Raw genomic sequence first — 15120 nt, 5'->3', positions numbered from 1 at the left:
AGGAGCGCCCCGTCCAGGAACAGGTCCGTACGGAGGTCACTCCAATGGTCTGCCTCCCTCTGGCAATAGTTAAGGACCTCAAGTTCCTTATCAGGGATTACAAACAACGTTTCCCAGAACCACCACGGATGGATACAGGGGTCCCAATGCCAACTACAAACCCCCCATCCACAGCCCCAAGGCAATCACGGCCGGTTACGCAGGTCTGCCACGAGCCGCCACCTCAGGTGATAGAGTCATCGGATGAGGAGGCTGAGGAGATGGAAGAGGGAGAGGTCCAGGGAGACCAAACAGACCAGGATGAGGAGGAGGAGTATGTAGCATCTTCACCACCTTCCCCACAACCGCGCCAGGCGGATTCACCACCTGTGGATATTGGTGGTTTTCATAAGCTCGTTGAACGGGCTGCAACGCGCTTCCATATGGTCATGGAGTCGGCGGAGACGGAATGCTTTCTCCATGACTTTAAAGAGCAGACAAAGAAGACGACCAAATCAATCCCTATCATCGACTTCCTCTGGGACCAGGGAAAGAAGTTGATGCTGACGCCAGCCTCAGTTCCTGCGGTTGTTCCGCGCCTGGATAAGAAGTATAAGGCACCGTCCACGGCACCAGCTTGCCTGACTGGCCACCCGAAGCCGGATTCTGTCGTGACTCAAGCAGCCCAGAAAAATTCTCGAAATCCCTCCTCGCCTCTGTCAGCACCACCGGACAAAGAGGGCAGAAAATTAGACACAATAGGCAAAAGGTTTTCGACCACTTCGGCAATGACCATCAAGGTGGCCAATTCCGTAGCCCTTTTAGGGCGTTATAACCGCCAACTTTGGGAGGATATTGCCCCATATTTAGAAGAACTTCCGAGTGCGGTTCATGATGAGGTGAAGGCACTACTGTCCGAAGGCCAGACTTCTGCGGCCGAGATTATCGACTGCGCCATAGATGTAGCCATGACAGGCTTTCGTCAACTGGCTGGGGCTGCAGTCCTGCGCCGTCAAGGATGGCTCAAGGCGACATCGTTCAGGCAGGAAGTACAGACGAAGGTGCTAGATATGCCCTTCGACGGACAGCACCTATTTGGAGATAAAATAGACGAGGCGCTACAAGCCATTAAAAAGGACACGGACACGGCTAGAGCGCTTGGAACCCTACAGGCAAGGAACCAGTCCTTACGGGGCAACAAATCTAGAGGTCAGCCCTCCTACAGAGGATCCTTCCAGAATAAGTCCTCATATTCTTTCCAGAATAAGACCCAGTACCAGCAAAAGCATCAACAGGGTCGACAGTCATCTTACGGAAGATCTAATTTCAAGGGTAAGAATCAGAAGAGGGGCACCGGCGGACGCCAGTGACCGCTTACTCCAGCCAGTCCAGCTACCATCTTCTTCTTCACAAATTGGAGGAAAATTGACCCATTTCCTAAAAAATTGGCGCATCATCACCTCAGATCGTTGGGTGCTCCAACTCCTCAGATTCGGCCAAATATCGGAGATGTTACGCAAGGGAGCAATCGAGCGAGTTCCATCAGCTCAGAAGGAGAAAGGATTCTACTCCCGTTTCTTTCTGATACGAAAGAAAGAAAAGAAGTGGAGGCCTATCTTGGACCTCAGAGCACTCAACTCTTTCCTGAAGAGTCAGTCGTTCAGGATGGTGACGCTCCAAGAAATCCTAGGCATTCTGGAGGAATGAGATTTCATGACATCCTTGGATCTTCAGGATGCTTACTATCACATCCCGATTCTCAGGGGGCACAGAAAGTTTCTACGTTTCGAAGTGGCAGGACAGCACTACCAGTTCAAGGTCCTCCCGTTTGGCCTCAAATCCGCTCCGCGGATTTTCACCAAGTGCCTTTCTCCTGTGGCAGCTTTCCTACGTCAAATGGGTCACCAAGTTTTCCCCTACCTAGACGACTGGCTGGTCAAGGCGCCCACGGCCGTAGGCGCAACCAAATCCTCCAACGCTTGTACAAATCTTTTCCAACATCTAGGACTGACACTCAATCTTCAGAAATCACATATGTCCCCAACGAGAAGTATCACCTTTCTCGGGGCTACCTTAAATACGGAATGTGCGAGAGCATTTCCTTCAGACGAAAGAAAACACAGGATCATATCGCTGGCCAAGACGGTGGCATCAAGGAAATCCCTGAGGGTTCGCACCTTCAAGTCACTCCTGGGAATGATGTCTTCATGTATACTACTGATCCCTCACTGCAGGCTCCGGATGCGTCCACTGCAGGAGGCTCTCTCGAACCAGTGGACTCAGAGTACAGGTTCGTTCGAAGACATTATAAGCATAACACCGCAAATATCCAAGAGTCTCGAGTGGTGGAATGACTCCACAAACCTCTCGAGAGGACTACCGTTCCTGCTCCCAGCAGCGCCACTGGTGATCACCACAGATGCATCTCTAGCGGGCTGGGGAGCTGTCCTTCAGGACCTCAGAGTAAGTGGCAAATGGTCGGATCGGGAACAACGCCTCCATATCAATCTGCTGGAGTTGAGGGCTGTGTATCTAGCGCTGCAGGCCTTTTTACCACGCATCCAGAACTCCCAGGTGCTCGTCAGAACGGACAACACCACGACGATGCATTATCTGAACAAGCAGGGAGGAACGCGTTCGCTCACTCTATTGCGCGAATCGCAGAAGATCTGGAACTGGCTTGTTCTCCATGGGATCACCCTCAGAGCGGACTACGTCCCGGGAAAGGACAACACCATTGCGGACGCCCTAAGCAGGCAGAAATCCCTCTCCCACGAATGGGAGCTCAACGAGAGTGCACTAACACACGTATTCTCGGAGTGGGGGGTTCCAGGAATCGACCTGTTCGCCACCAGGGAGAACGCCAAATGCCCAAGCTACGCAAGTTGGCATCCCCAACCGGAGTCTCTCGGAAATGCCTTTTCCATAGGCTGGTTCAGCGTATTTGCGTACGCTTTTCCACCGTTCCCGATGATTCCCAGGGTCCTCAGGAAGATGAAGGCGGAGCCCTGTACTCTAATTCTGATCGCCCTGTACTGGCCGAGGCAGCACTGGTTCTCGGACCTTCATCGCCTCTCCATCAGGACACCGATTCGTCTAACACAGCACCCGAACCTACTGACGATGTCCAACGGGCAGGTGCAATACCTGAACCTCCAATCGCTCAGGTTATCGGCCTGGCTCCTGAGCACAGAGAGTTCTGCCATTTGAACATCCCGCAGGAATGCAGGGACGTGCTAGCAAAAGCGAGGGTGGACAGTACCAACAAAACCTACTCTCTCAAATGGAAACGCTTCTGCGTTTGGTGCTCGGAGAAGGGCCTGAGACAACTTCATATCACGCCCGAACAGATATTGCCATATCTCTTGCTCTTGGCACAGTCCGGATTAGCGCATGCATCCATAAAGGTGCATCTGGCGGCAATTTCACGTTTTACCAGGACTTTCAAAGGCCCGTCTCTCTGGTCCAGTAGACTTGTTAAACAGTTCCTTAAGGGTCTTTATAGGTCCTTTCCAAGACCTCGAAGGGTCCCACCGACATGGCACCTCAACTTGGTCCTTAACCAACTCATGAAGCACCCCTTTGAGCCCATCCACCGAGCTTCCATCAAGTACATCTCATGGAAAACGGCTCTATTACTCGCTCTAACATCTGCCAGGAGAGTCAGCGAGTTGCAAGCTCTCTCCATTCAGGAGCCCTTCATGCAGTTCAAACAGGACAGGGTGGTGCTGCGGACAAATCCCAAGTTCATACCGAAAGTGCCTTCAGACTTTCACCTCAACGAGCCGGTGGTCCTACGCTCCTTCTTTGCAAACCCTACCACGGCAGCAGAAAGGACGCTCCATTCTCTGGATCTCAAACGGTGTCTTAAGTTTTATATAGACAAGACAAAAACCTTCAGAAAGTCTTCGCAGTTATTTGTGGCCTACAGCAGACCAAGGCTGGGTATGCCACTAACAAAACAGAGCATTTCAAGGTGGATCTCTTCTGCAATAACGTTCTGCCATGAAGGGGCCGGACGGCCGTTGCGAGACAGGGTGGAAGCACACTCCACCAGAGCGATGTCCACATCAGCAGCACTGTTCGCTGGAGTGCCGATTTTGGACATCTGTAGAGCGGCGACGTGGAAGTCACCGCATACCTTCTCCAGACACTACTGCCTGGATGCCGAACTTACAAAGGATGCGGCAGTGGGCCAGGCGGTGCTCCGCCATCTGTTCCAGTGAGGTGAGCCTTCCAACAACCCGCCTTCCTGGTATGCACATTCTTTACTGTTTTACTGTTTGTTGTATGCCAATGTTTCAAACTGTTATGATAATATGTGTATTATCTAAAATAACTATATGGCATGTTACATCAGAAATGTGCATAATGTATTGCTAACTACTCTGATTCAGGCATGTGAATCTATGAAAGACACCCCTAATACTGGATAAGAAACGCGTTACTTACCTGTAACAGCAGTTATCCAGTATTGGTGTCTTTCATAGATTCACATGCAACCCTCCCGCCTCCCCTGGAAGGACTCACTTCTCTCTCTAACTGTATTACGCCTACCTAGCTTGGTGCGTACGAAAATCTGAGGGACTGAGGCTCCTGCCAGGAAGGTTCTAGAGGGAGGTGATAGCTGATTGGCTGACTCTAAGAGTTTGGTCCTTTTTACATAAGGACTAGGATAGGCGGCTAAGGGGAGGCCCTTAGGCCTATTTTTCTCTATGTATGTCTATAGGACATTACTTTTTTATGTACCGGAGGCTCCCGTCTCGACGACGGGGAAAGATTCAGGCATGTGAATCTATGAAAGACACCAATACTGGATAACTGCTGTTACAGGTAAGTAACGCGTTTCTTAACTCCAGTCCTAAAATGTGTGACCCTTTCACTGCACATGGTTTTACCCAGTGACGGATCAGAAAGTAGTCAGGAGAGTGAGTCACTTCAGGCTTTAGCAGCATGTCCTTTAAGCAGGGCAAGAGTACTTGTCTTACTGGAAGAGCAAATCGTTGCATGAGAGTTTAGTACTGCTACTAATCATCACATTGAAGTGATATGTTTACACAGATCAAATAGTAGTACAGGTATTTCATGAATCCTCCTCGTGCTTCATAGCAAACTAGCTACCTACTGTTACTTCCAATTGCAATGTGAAGGACCACTAACTGTTACCGCTAGACAGGACTAGACTGAAAGGTACTACCACACTAAAGTATATCATGAGGCAAGCTGTGCAGGATACAGTCAGGATGCAGTCACCTGCAAACAAAACATAAGAGCAGCCAGCACCTCAATGTACTGCAACAAACCAAAAAAGAATCATAATGCAATAGGATCACACACACGTAGGTTTGAAAAAAAAACATCACGTGCTGGTACACAGTTCAGACATATAATTATAGCTGCAGGCCAAAGTGTAAGCACGTTTGCAAACAAAGCAATATCAGAAAACGCCCCCTAGATCCATTTATTTCACTCACTCTCTGATTTAAAGTTCTACATAAATACCCTTGGCATGTTCACTGCTTTACCTGAACTCTGTATCTCCTCTCCATCTCCCATGCTTTGTAAGTCTCGCCTAGACAGCGCATACGCTATCTTTTAAAGACCCTTTGTTTTGTAACTGTGGGCCTAGAGGCTGCTCATTGTTACCATTACCTGACTTCATTTGATGGCTTCATATACGTCGGCTGCTACATGCTACCTTTCTCTTTGTGCGACTGTCCCTTCCCTGGAGCATTAACGCATTACTTTTGCCATTCCACTGCTAATTTATTTAGTTGCTACTTTTTCTTTTGTGTTTAACACTCTACCAGAGTGACTCTTTTTGAGCTTTTTATGTGGGTTTGAGTTTGAGTTTGAGTTTAAGGGTTTTGTAGAGCGCTCATACACCTAGCGGTTTCTTGGCGCTAAATGGCTACTACTACTCAGGGGGCAGGAAGGTATGGGGAAGTGACCGTTCAAGAGGGGAAGGCTTGGATAAAGAGAAAGGTCTTGAGGCCTTTACGGAACAGAGGGTACTGGGAGCAGGTTCTCAGGTAGATTGGAAGGGAGTTCCAAAAAGCTGGGGCCGTGGTCGAAAATTTGGAGCCCCCCCACTTCTTCCGTTTGAAGCGAGGGACCACGAGGAGGTGGTGGGAAGAAGAACGGAGTTCTCTCGATGGAATGTAGTCTTGAATGGCTGTGTTAATGAAAGAAGGGGCAGAGCCTGTCCGGGCTTTAAAGATGGTACAGGCAAGCTTGAATAAGGCGCGCTGCCGGACAGGGAGCCAGTGCAGGGAGACAAGGAGGGGTGTAACGTGGTGTGATTTTAGTAAATTAAAGACCAGCCGATTGGCTTGGTTTTGGACCAATTGGAGACGCCTCATGAGGTATTCAGGCATGCCGTGATAAAGGGCATTGCCGTAATCTAGGCGAGATGTTACCATGGCCAGAAGTATTAGCTTGAGCGCATCAGAGGAAAAGAATCGTGAGACTTTACGAATTGTCCTGAGGGAGAGGAAGGCTGAGGATACGACGGCAGAGACTTGAGAGTGTAGGGAGAGTTGATTGTTAATTTTAAACCCAAGAGTTTTGACGGAGGGGACAGGAATGGGTGGGGAGCCTAAGAAAGAGGGCCAAAAGGAAGAGGACCAGGGACTGGAGCAACCACCTGTCAACACCAATTCCGTTTTATCGGGATTGAGTTTCAGGTGGTTGAAGTTCATCCAGTCCTGGATAAAAGTCATGATAAACTGAAAATTAGATATTGACTCGGGGGAGGAAGAGAGGGAAAAGATGAGCTGGAGATCGTCTGCGTAGTTGTACACAGAGACCTCCAGCTGCTGTAAAGCAAAAATAAGGGGGGCAATGTAAAGGTTAAATAAAAGGGGGGACAAAGAGGATCCTTGGGAGACCCCGCACTGGATGGGCCGAAAATCAGCTGAGTACTCACCCAGGCGAACCGCCTGAGTCCGACCGCTCAAGAAGGAGGATAGCCATAACAGGGCCGTCCCTCCGATTCCCGCCGCCTCGACACGTGAGAGTAAGATGGTATGGTCCACCGTGTCGAATGCGGCGGAAAGATCCAAAAGGACCAGGGCCTGTGGTTGATTAGTGTCCATTCCCTGTCGTAGGTTATCCAGGACAGATATAATTACAGACTCAGTTGAATGAGCTGGGCGGAAACCGGCCTGTCTCGAAGCCAAGACACTATTTCTTTCCACAAACTCACTCAAGGTTTTGACTACATGACGTTCCAGTACCTTTGCCAAGAAAGGCAGAAGAGAGATTGGGTGGTAGTTGGCTGGATCCGAAGGGTCCGCCCCAGGTTTTTTTAAGACCGGAACGATCACTGCCGATTTGAGTGCAGGGGTAACAATACCCTGGGACAGCGAGCTGTTGAGAAGCGTAAGGGGCGGTGAGGGGCAGTGAGAGTAGATCTGCTTCAAAATATAAGCAGGGCAGGGGTCCAACGGGGAGCCGGATTTAACCAGCGGAAGAATAGAGGAGAGTGAATCGTTCGTGAGGGGAGGAATTGTGTCAAGACGTGCTGTAGCTGGAGGACAGCAAGGGTCAGTGAAAGCCGGGGAAGGGGGGGGGGGATCTTAGCTTTAATCTTACTGATTTTGTCGAGGAAGAAGGAGTTGAGGGAATCGCATAGTGGTTGTGATGGGGAAGGTTTGAGTGAGGCTCTATCGGAATAAGCAAGATCTTGAACGATGGAGAATATTTTTCTCTTGGCCGGTTCTCCGCGAGCTGGGTTTTGGATGAAAAGTAAGTTTTTTTGGTTTCCAGTATGGATTTCTTGTATTGTACTAGAAGGGCAGTGTAGCGGGTTTTAAAAACAGGACAGTAGTTCCGCCTCCACTGGCGTTCCGCTTGGCGGAGATTAAGTTTTTGGGTCTTCAGATCGTCAGAGAACCATCGGTTAGCATCTTTGGGGCGTTTAGACGAGATGCGCTTTAAAGGAGCGATGGTATCGCAGCCAGCCCGCAGCCAGCTGCTGATGGCTTCTGCTTGTCCAGAAGAGTGCAGCCCGGTAAGGTCGGGGCTGGAAGAGGAGAGGGTGGTAGATAAAGCCTCGACATCAACGCGGTTCCATGATCGTGCCCAGATGTTTCTCGCAGGAGTGGACTTGGGTAATGAGAGGGGGGATAGAGAAAAAGTGATCAGAGAATGATCTGACCAAAGACACGGGGAAATAGAAAGTGATGTGACCGGGCAATCACGGTGCCAGATTTGGTCAAGGATGTGTCCCAATATGTGCGTAGGGGCATTGACGACTGAAGTGAAGTTGAGCGACTGAAGGGAGTCTGAAAACTCTTTGGAAGTTGCGATTTCCGCAGGGTCAGAGGGCCAGAAGTTAAAGTCTCCCAAGACTATAATGGAAGAGTGGTTGACTACCAGAGTCGCCATTAGGTCTTGGAAGTTGGGGAGAAACGTTTGAGGGGGGGACGGGGGTCGGTAAATAAGGACGCACGTGAGTGGGGGAGTAAGAGAAAGTGAGCGGACAACTAAACAGTCTGATGTTCCCAGGGAAGGGGAGACTAGAGGTTGAAACGTGAATTCTTTACGGGAGATCAGGGCAACCCCTCCACCAGGCCTACCGGAAGAACGGTCGGCTCGGATAGCATAGTAAGATGGGGGGAGTATTGCCAGCAGGGAGGGGAGAGAGCTGTCCGAAAACCAAGTCTCGGTGAGGAATAGTAGATCGGGTTTGTGAGATTCGAGTAAGGTGAAGAGATCGAGCTGATGTTTGACTGCCGATCTGGTATTGAGATACATAGCAGTTACAACTGTGGGGAGAGGGCCAGTTAGAGGCAGGGTTGAAGGGTGGTTAGTCGAAGACGAGGACACGGTATTGGTGTGAAATTGGTTATGAGAAGTCAATAGTCCAAGACTGGTGATTCGGGCTGTGGTGACAGCAGGTAGTGGCCACTTGCCTTGAAGATCGGTCCGTTGCAAGCGGGAATATTGGATGGGAGAGGCAGAGTGACTGGCCTCTGGCCTCGGTCGGTCGCGGACGGGTGCAGACGGGCTTTCCTTAGGCGCGCCTTCGGCGCGCAAACGGCGCACCCGCTGCGCTCGTCCGCTGCGCTTCCGGGGGAAGCACATTTGTGATGGGGGATGAGGCGGTGGGCGTGGCGTGAAGCTCGAGCGTGGCGCTGAAACAGCGTCCCACGCCTGCAAGTGGCGAGTAAATTATCCCGTGAACAGAGCCAAGTGACTGGGGGTAAGTGAAGTTAAAATACAGCAAACAATTTTAACAGTTTTAAAACGAAGCAGTCTCTCGGCTTTCCGCCTCAGGAGCAGCGTGTAGTCAAGTGTGCTTCTCCACACCCGTTTTCCTCCATTCTCGATGGTGCTGCCCCCACCTGCCCTCCCTTCTTTTATTGTTGTCAGTATTATTGCTTGCCTAAACCTACCCTTCTGTTATTGTCCATTGCCCAGCTCTTCCCTTCCACCTCCCTATGACACAGCCAGCACTGGTTGTGTGATAGAGCTTCCCCCCCCACTGTGCTGCCCCACCCTCCCTTCCTGTGTTACCTCCTGTCTCCAGCAATAAAAAAACAAGCATTGGCATAGTTAATAGGTCTCGCCTTTGGGACCTTATAAGTGTTTAGCCATGCAACAGTTGCATAACTAAATACTTATAAGGTCTCAAAAGCGAGACCTATTGGCAATGCAAAGCGGCGTGCGGCCGCAAAAGTGGAAGTGATCGCGATCAAAGCGGCCGCAAAAGTCAAAGTGATCACTGTAAAGCACGGCGAGCTTCTCAGCCAGCAGCTTTAGGTATGTCATAGAAGCGGCCACTTTACCCTAAATACGTAGTGTTTACCCCCTCTGCCCCCCCCCCCCCCCCCGTCCTAACACTTATCATCTGGTTCAAAGCTCACCGTATCATCAGGGTCAAAGCTCGCCGTGCTTCCCCCCCCCCCCTGCCACTCGCTCTGTCCTAACACTTATCATCTGGTTCAAAGCTCGCCATGCTTACCCCTCCTGCCACTCGCTCTGTCCTAACACTTATCATCTGGTTCAAAGCTCGCCGTGCTTACCCCCTCTGCCCCGTCCCAACACTTATCACCATGTTCAAAGCTCGCTGTGCATACCCCCTCTGCCCGCCCGCTCCTTCATAACATTTATCATCCGGTTCAAAGCTTGCCGTACTTACCCCCCCCTGCCCCCGCTCTGTCCTAACACTTATCACCATGTTCAAAGCTCGCCGTGCTTACCCCCTCTGCTCCTGCTCTGTCCTAACACTTATCAGGTTCAAAGCTCGCCGTGCTTATCCCCCTGCCCCCCGTACTGTCCTAACAGTTATCAGGTTCAAAGCTCGCCGTGCTTACCCCCTCTGCCCTTGCTCTGTCCTAACACTTATCATCAGGTTCAAATCTCGCTGTGATTATCCCCCTGCCCCCGCTCTGTCCTAATACTTATCATCAGGTTCAAAGCTCGCTGTGCTTATCCCCCTGCCCCCGCTCTGTCCTAAAACTTATCATCCGGTTCAAAGCTCGCTGTGTTTATCCCCCTGCCCCCCGCTCTGTCCTAACATTTATCATCAGGTTCAAAGCTCACTGTGATTATCCCCCTGCCCCCCCGCTCTGTCCCAACACTTATCATTGGTTTCAAAGCTCGCCGTGCTTATCCCCCTGCCCCACGCTCTGTCTTAACACTTATCAGGTTCAAAGCTGACCGTGCTTACCCCCCTGTGCCTCGCACTGTCCTAACACTTATCAGGTTCACAGCTCGCCGTTATGCAGCACAATATCCTTTATCCTTGGTGCAACAACATCAACTGTTGCATGGCTAAACACTTATATCGTCCCAAAAGTGAGACCTATTGGCTATGCCAATGCTTGTTATTTTTGTATCTTTCAGCCAGGTGGCACAGCAGCTGTACTACTGAGTAACATGGCTAAAAGATGTAGACAAAGCAAGTAGCTTTCCTGAAGGCACAATCTATTGGCTTTGCCAGTGCATGTTTTCCTTTCTTCTCGCATAGATGTATACGAAGGTGATTACTGAAACTGGCAAACCTCAAGTATCAATTACAATGACACATTTAAAAATAGTAGGGACTCCACCTTGTAGAATTCCACATAAATTCCTAATACACAATGGATTTATGAGGTTTTTTTTTAGGTTTTGTTTTTCACACTTGTTATACTTCGCAAGAGTGGTCTTCCCACCCCACCTAACAGTGCTTTATCACGGTGTTCAACACAGTTGCGGTGATTCACAGCTTCTTTTTCCACGAAAATCATCATAACACCATTTGATATTGATTTTATTAGAAGATCACATGGGTGGTCATTCTGTATGTATTTCATTACAGTTCCAGCTATCAACAGCGTGAAAAAGCCCCAGGCCTGGTTCCTACTGGAGTCAGACAGGTGATGTTTGGTGTTCCATGGAAACATAATGAAAAATGTATATCTGTGAACAACAAAAATTCTACCAGCTACCTTGCAGCATTTGATCTTTACGTATTAAAATTGCATACTTATTGCATGTATGAGCTTTATTGTGTCTGTATAGATTTGAGTATTATGTAAAGGTGCTAGCATCCTGAACTCTTACTCAGTCGCATATAATCCGTGGGGAGGGGAAGCCATGCCCACCATCAGGGATGCATGGGCACATATAAAAGACAAATTCTCCTCAAAACTCAGGTGTTAGTATACTAACACAGAATGCGGAGGCCCCATTTTTACTTGTATATAGTTAAGTGGCTGCATTCCAAACTAAAGAATATTGTAAACCGGGATTTTAACGATATTTGGTCTGCGTCAGGTGACCGAATGACAATGTCATACTCTTCATGCGAGCACAACTTGGAGGAACTGGGCAATTACGTTTACCGAATGGCACACTTCGTATATTTTCTTTCAGCGTATGAAAACCTGTTGTGGTATAGTTTTCAAACCCCTGTCTCATGATTTTAGTTGTGAGTTTACATAATTTGCTTGGATAGTCAAAAGTAAATGCGTATTACTGCTGTTGATTTTTTTTTGTTTTACTTTTGATATATCTCTGGTAAAGCAGAGTGGTATAAATAAAAGAAAACCTGCGCAAAAATGCAGAGGTTTTCAGTGGGCATGCTACGGCACCCTAAATTCGAAATATAATAAAAATTATCTGTCATGATAAATCTGGAATGTTTGTGACCAGGAATATTCGTGTTAAATAATACTGTTACCAAAATGCAAGATAAACCTTTTGCGTTTGCTTTTATAATTTGTGACCTTTGTCTTACAGCATCCCTTGGTTTCGCAACCATTAAGCCGCACCCTTGCCATAGAATTATTGGATAAAGTGAATAATCCGGATCATTCAAGTTTTCACGACTTTGACGACGATGACTCGGAGGTAACACTTCCAGACACTTATAGCAGTAATAGCAAAACTTTTTCATATTGCCTTTGAGTCAAAACTTATTTTATTCAATCACAGGATTCATAAGTAACCTGGAAAATAAAATTGTCTATTAAAAACGTTATTTTGTTTATTGTGGCCAGTGAAAAGTTAATTTTGCGATCCAGATTTTAGTCAAACAACAACACCTCTGTATAAATTACTTGTCATCGGAGTTAAACCATCAGAAACTTAATTTAGCGTTTCATGGTTTCCAGCACCCTGTTTGTTGTTAAAGTGCTCTTTTTAGTGTAGACAAGTTTCTACATCCCTTAACTCCCCGATTACTAGCTGTCTCTTTACCTGAAGTCTTCATATGGAGCATGGTGGAAGAATTATAACTATAAATAAATGTTCCTCTTTCCAGCAACCATATACCTTTTCATGAATTTTTATTGTTATTTGCACTGGCATACATAATCTAACTGTTGTTTGCAATGTGCCAACATAGGACCTTGCATGTCAAAATTCAAACATATTTGTAATGCATTTATTTACACTTTATCTAAAAAGAGGGCCTTTTGAAAATTGTTTATAGAAATTCTTGAATTTCTGATGAATCCTCTAACCACAGTTTCCTCACCTTTATAATGTCCCAGGTGCAATCCAGAAGATTTTTTTTTAGCATAGCCCCTGCTCGCCGATAGGTAGTGTTTTGCGGCTTCATTTCAAAATCTGACACCGGACGCACCTTTTCCCTCCTGAGGCGGAAGCCGGGAGGTCTTCTGTCTTTCCCTTTATTTTAATCTGTTTTTAACAGCGTTTGTACTCGCCATCTGTCATTCTCCACACCTGATCCTAGAGGTGTGTTGAGATCCCCCAGCGCCCAGCTGCACCCAGAATCCATTCTTACCCGTCCCTGCTGCTCCGGGGCTCGCTCTCGGCTGAGAGCACCGGGCGCCGGTTTTGGCGGCCATCTTGGGTCGGGTTGGGTTGGGGAGGCCATTGATAGCATTATAAACACAGACAGTGATGGCTCCGCGCAGCGGACGCGACCAGCGGACGCGCCGGACCTGCGCCGGAGTCGTGCCAGAGTCCTGCCCGTCTGCGCCCGTCCGCGACACGGCAGCGGACGGCGCGGCGGCAGGCTCTGGCCATAGGCTTACTTACTCTGCAGCGGATCTACTCTCATTTAACCTTAATACCGCTACCTGTCGGTATGTCTTTCCTGGCCGATTCAAAGGTAAATGCTGCTGTCCAGGTTGTGGATGGTATCCCAACATATACCGGGCTTCTGAGGGTTCCCGTCCACTCCCTCCTAAACAGTTTAAGTGCTTATTGCTTAACACCCGTTCATTACATAGGCACGCTTTGGACATCTTTGAGCTACTTACCTCTGAGAATCCACTCTGTCTCTTGCTCACAGAAACATGGCTCTGCGAGTCGTCTAATCCTGACATCGCGGCAGCCTTTCCGCCAGATTATATTGTTTACAGACAGGATAGGACAGTGGGTAAAGGTGGTGGTGTTGCACTTGCAGTTCTAAGATCTTTTGCCTGCACAATTATTCCATCTCTGCCTATTTCTGGCTGCGAATCCCTCGCCTTTTCCATTGCACTCTCCCCGCATCAATCTTTTTCTGGGCTTCTTGTCTACAGACCTCCGGGTCTGCGGGGTTCCTTCTTCGATGACCTTCAATCTGCTATCACTGCTCTTTGCTTGAAGGTGGAAAACTGCATAATGTTAGGGGACTTTAACATCCATATGGACGTTGAGTTGGACAGTGAAGCGGTCAAAATCAAGGACATCACTGTTCCTCTTGGTCTAACTCCTTACATCTCAAGTGCGACTCATGATAAGGGTCACACGCTTGACCAAGTGTTCTCCACCTTTCCCCTTATTATGTCCCATCCCACCCCTGTTCTCTGGTCTGACCATTCTTTGATTAGTTTTTTAATTCAGGGCAGAAGTAAAACATCTTATATTACCTCAGACCACCTTAGGCACCCCAGAAGACCTTTGCATAAAATTACCCCTGAGAATCTTGCTCAAGCGCTTCACGAATATCCCTGTATCCTATCCGGCCATCTGGAGAGGGACCTTGAAACTTTCCAGGAATGGTTAGTTGAAAGGCTTGATGATCTTGCTCCTCTTTCTACCCCCTCTTCATCTGTCAAGCGCAGTTCGGCTCCTTGGTTCTCTAAGTCACTTGCTCTGGCACGGCGTAACTGTAAGTTAGCCGAAAGACTCTGGCGGAAGCAATATGACCAAGAAGCTAAGTCCGCCTATAAACTATCTATTAAATCTTACCACTCTGACATTCTTGAGGCCAAAAAGAACTATTTTGCAAATAGAATTGAGTCTGCGTCAAATTCCAGTAAAGAAATTTTTACCATTGTCAAAGAGTTTATCTCTCCCAAATCTAGCATAGTCCAGCATAAGTTCTCCGAATCTTGGGTAAAGGAGCTGGCCATCTTCTTTAATACGAAAATCAAATTGATTCAAGAATCTTTTCCACCAGCTGCCCCAAATGCATCATTGCATGACTCCAATCTGACGACTTTACCTTCTGATTCCTGCCCCATTCTATCGGAGTTTCCTCCTTTATTGGAATCTAATTCTCTGGATCTTTTACTCAGGATTAAATCTGGCTCTCCGCTTGACCCATGCCCGGCGAGCTTTTTAGCCAGGACTGCCAAGACTCTGAATTCCTTAATTTCTCCTGTTTTGAACCTATCTTTGTCCTGCGGCATTGTTCCGCCAGCCTGGAAGAAGGAAAAAAACCAGGCCTTGACCCAGAGATACATGCTA

The 15120-nt window shown here is 48.3% G+C and overlaps 1 protein-coding gene across 8 annotated transcripts in view; it reads left to right on the top strand.

Moving 5' to 3' along the window:
* Nucleotides 1-15120, top strand: part of MAP4K3 (mitogen-activated protein kinase kinase kinase kinase 3) — a 1115786-nt gene that overhangs the window by 326157 nt on the left and 774509 nt on the right. For all 8 annotated transcript variants that reach the window (XM_085612074.1, XM_085612073.1, XM_085612071.1 and 5 more), the window contains exon 12: nt 12214-12324. In XM_085612074.1, coding sequence (XP_085468200.1) covers nt 12214-12324 — 111 coding nt within the window. The remainder of the gene's footprint in view (nt 1-12213; nt 12325-15120) is intronic.

This window comes from Triturus cristatus, chromosome 6 (genome assembly GCF_964204655.1).
Source record: "Triturus cristatus chromosome 6, aTriCri1.1, whole genome shotgun sequence".
In the NCBI taxonomy this organism is placed as follows: Eukaryota; Metazoa; Chordata; class Amphibia; order Caudata; family Salamandridae; genus Triturus; species Triturus cristatus.
Note: the sequence above shows the minus strand (reverse complement) of the source record. Positions and strands in the feature narration are given on the sequence as shown.